The sequence below is a fragment of the Propithecus coquereli genome, unplaced genomic scaffold (genome assembly GCF_000956105.1).
Source record: "Propithecus coquereli isolate 6110/MARCELLA unplaced genomic scaffold, Pcoq_1.0 Scaffold1, whole genome shotgun sequence".
Taxonomy (NCBI): Eukaryota; Metazoa; Chordata; class Mammalia; order Primates; family Indriidae; genus Propithecus; species Propithecus coquereli.
The window spans coordinates 19,443,821-19,446,920 of record NW_012133857.1 but is presented as its reverse complement, the minus strand read 5'-3'; the positions used below and the strand labels follow the sequence as shown (position 1 = coordinate 19,446,920).

General features: G+C 35.5%; 1 protein-coding gene across 1 annotated transcript in view; it reads right to left on the bottom strand.

Annotated features, from left to right (window-relative positions):
* APPL1 (adaptor protein, phosphotyrosine interaction, PH domain and leucine zipper containing 1) overlaps positions 1-3,100 on the bottom strand; it is a 39,730-nt gene that overhangs the window by 2,627 nt on the left and 34,003 nt on the right. Inside the window, exons 16-19 of the mRNA XM_012640866.1 lie at positions 2,319-2,371; positions 1,541-1,715; positions 1,406-1,442; positions 653-799 (exon numbers count right to left, since the gene is read on the bottom strand). Of these exons, the coding sequence (XP_012496320.1) occupies positions 653-799; positions 1,406-1,442; positions 1,541-1,715; positions 2,319-2,371 (412 nt within the window). The remainder of the gene's footprint in view (positions 1-652; positions 800-1,405; positions 1,443-1,540; positions 1,716-2,318; positions 2,372-3,100) is intronic.

The window sequence follows — 3,100 nt, the reverse complement described above, 5'->3', positions numbered from 1 at the left end:
GTTTGAGGTTGCTGTGAGCTAGGCTGACGCCACGGCACTCACTCTAGCCCGGGCAAAAGAGTGAGACTCTGTCTCAAAAAAAAAAAAAACAAACAAACAAACAAAAAAAAGCTGATTTAAGAATGCTCCAGCTCCCGAACCAAGTCTTTGTATGTTTTCTTCAGAGTTTGTGAGCTTTCATGGCTGAATCTCACCCCCTTTGTGTACCCTACTTCTTGTTATCTCAAATTCTTTACTGATATAGTAAGGCCTGCAAACAGTGAAGTTATCAGCTGCTCCAAGCTGAAAACATCTGAAAATAGCTGATTATGGGAATATATTCCATTTCCAGGATAAGTTAATGAACCTAAAAGATCGCACCAGCTATCAGTGGCCAGGGAGGCACGGGTCTGTAGAGTCAGAAGGCCCAACCCAGCAGCCTGGCTCTCTTCAGAGCAACATGCTTTGGTCAGCTCAGCACAACTAGGCAAAATCTGGGCATTTTTTGCAGAAATCTCAGTCAGAATTACATAAGAATTTAATCATGTAATTTTTAATTAATAGTGATTTTATTTAATTAGCAAGAATTTAATTGTTATTAAATCTTGGTAAGAATCACTGAGTGATTATGATTAATTATTTCACAACGGAAACATTTTGAAAAGCCATGTACCTTTTCCCCTTCATTGTTTGACTCAAATATATAGCAGACTGATGACAGATTACTTTCACTTCTCCCTCCTGATGTCCGAAGAACAAATCCAAAAAGGCGCTTATTCTCCTGGTGTGTAGCATACAAAACTACATAGGGTAATGGAAACTGCCGCAGAAAACATCAGAAGCAAACGTGAGATCTTTCAAACCATTACGACAGCACTTATATTGTGACAAACTCACATGCTAAATTCTAAAATTATCATAAATATTAAAGCCAATTTTTTTTAACAGACTGGTAATCCAAGAACAAACAATGTCATATTTGTTTTGGATTACTGAGCAGAACAAGAGGGTGTTAAATACTGAATTTGTTTTATAGTTAGTCAACGCATTTTCAAAGTCAAATTCAATAACAAAAATGGTCTTTTTAATAAATAAACTAAACAGAAACGCACACACTTGCAGCTATTTGAAATAGATAATTATAAAATACTCTCAATTATGTTCACCTTTTAATTCCTACTGTTCTTTGGTGTGTATGATACATGCTTCCTAACTGAGGGGTAAACACTAAATATCGCACAAAATTGTGTTCTTTTAAGTTACATGGAATGTTCAATTATACCTTTTTGGAGATGGCCACAGATTTAACTGTAACAGTCTAAAGACCAATCATAATTGATACTACCATACCTGAATATACAGGATCAAGATTATTATCAAGCTGTAAGATGTGTATATGCACAAAGCTTAAATCTGTAGGACTCACCGTGAGTCTTGTAACTTGTGTCTGTGGATCAATTAACCTATAATAATAATTAACAATTTGGAAAACAAATTTTAATTAGGCTGAAATTATGTAACTGTTTTTCTGCAGTTTTTTGGGGGAGGGGTTATTACTTACTTTAAACAGTCACAAGTGACTAATAAATGTGATTCTGTCATACGAAAGATGTTATGGATGGCCCGGGCAGCTAAGATTTGGCGCATCGTTTCATAAACAACATCTGGATGGTCATTTGATTTCACCTCCATAGAACCAAGGAACCGGACAATAAATAACTGATGAAGAATAGAATCTATAACAGACAAGGTATGTTAGGCATTTTTAAATCCCACATTTATTTTCCAAAAGAATAAAATATACTGCCTCCTTTTAGATTTCCCAGAGAAAAATTCAACCTAAAGGGGAGGTATTTAGAAATAACTCCTAACTACAGTGTTCAAATTATAGGAAAATTAAGGTCTCAAATTCAAATAGCAAAGGGTAGTGCTTCAACAATTGGTGGTTCTGGGTAAAAAGAATTCCTTGCACTATGAGTGCTTTTCTGTCAGTTTGAAATTATATTAAATAGATACTAGGAAAAAGAAAAAAAATAGTTATGCTCCAGTACTAGAATTTAAACATCAGCTGTTAGGAAAAGCTTAAAGGATATCTTAGGCATTGAGAATTTGACTATGAAGTCAAAAGTATGATATTCTATAATTCTCCACAATTCTGTATGAGTAACAACATCTTAAGTCAGATTAAGTTCTGTTGTTTCAAGTGTACTATGAGTAAATAGAGAAAACTTTGAAGTTAACATTAAAACTGAGCATAGTACAAAGCAAATGTAAATGACAAATTCTTCACAGAGTTTACTACTGAGAAGTAGTTCTAAAATACTGCACATCTGTTTTACCTTCAGTTTCAGATTTTGTATTTCCTCCAGATTCTCCAAATGGATTTGTACGCCTGGAAAGTTGAGAAAAAAATATGAACATATGGTCAGTTACATGGAAGAAATCTAATTATTGAAACCAGAGTTAAAATGAAGAGTCACAAAACTTTGTACACACATTTTAGAAAGAAAAACTCTTAAAATTGTCCATGCTGGTAAGGAACACCACTGATGACCAAATTACTATGATGATGGCTTCTGCTCTCACACACTGAGTTAATAGGCTGCACCCAATGTTGCTACATTTTACAAGTTTAGCCACACACAACAAAAATCAACATTATAATAAACCATGTTGCAAAAGTTCTTGAATTTAAATAAGCTAGCACAGAGGAACACTGATTTAGCTACAATCTCAGCTGCTTGAGAAAAATGCTAGGGATTTCCTGTGATTGTAAAAACCTCTTTTTAGGTTCTCTAAGTACAAGTTGCAAGTCAACTATGATGATCTGAACATTTTCTAGTTTTAAACCTATATTTCTTAAGGTATAAGTAACAATGCAAGAAGAAAAGTGAACTGGAGGTGGAAGCTACCTCCCTCCTTAGTATGCATGCCTTGTAGCACACCCACAGTGAAGGAAGAAAAGTACAATTCAAAGTAGGTTCTGGGCCAGGGGCGGTGGCTCACGCCTGTAATCCTAGCACTCTTGGAGGCCGAGGCGGGTGGATTGTTTGAGCTCAGGAGTTCGAGACTAGCCTGAGCAAGAGCGAGAACCCGTCTCTACTAAAAAAATAGAAAGGAA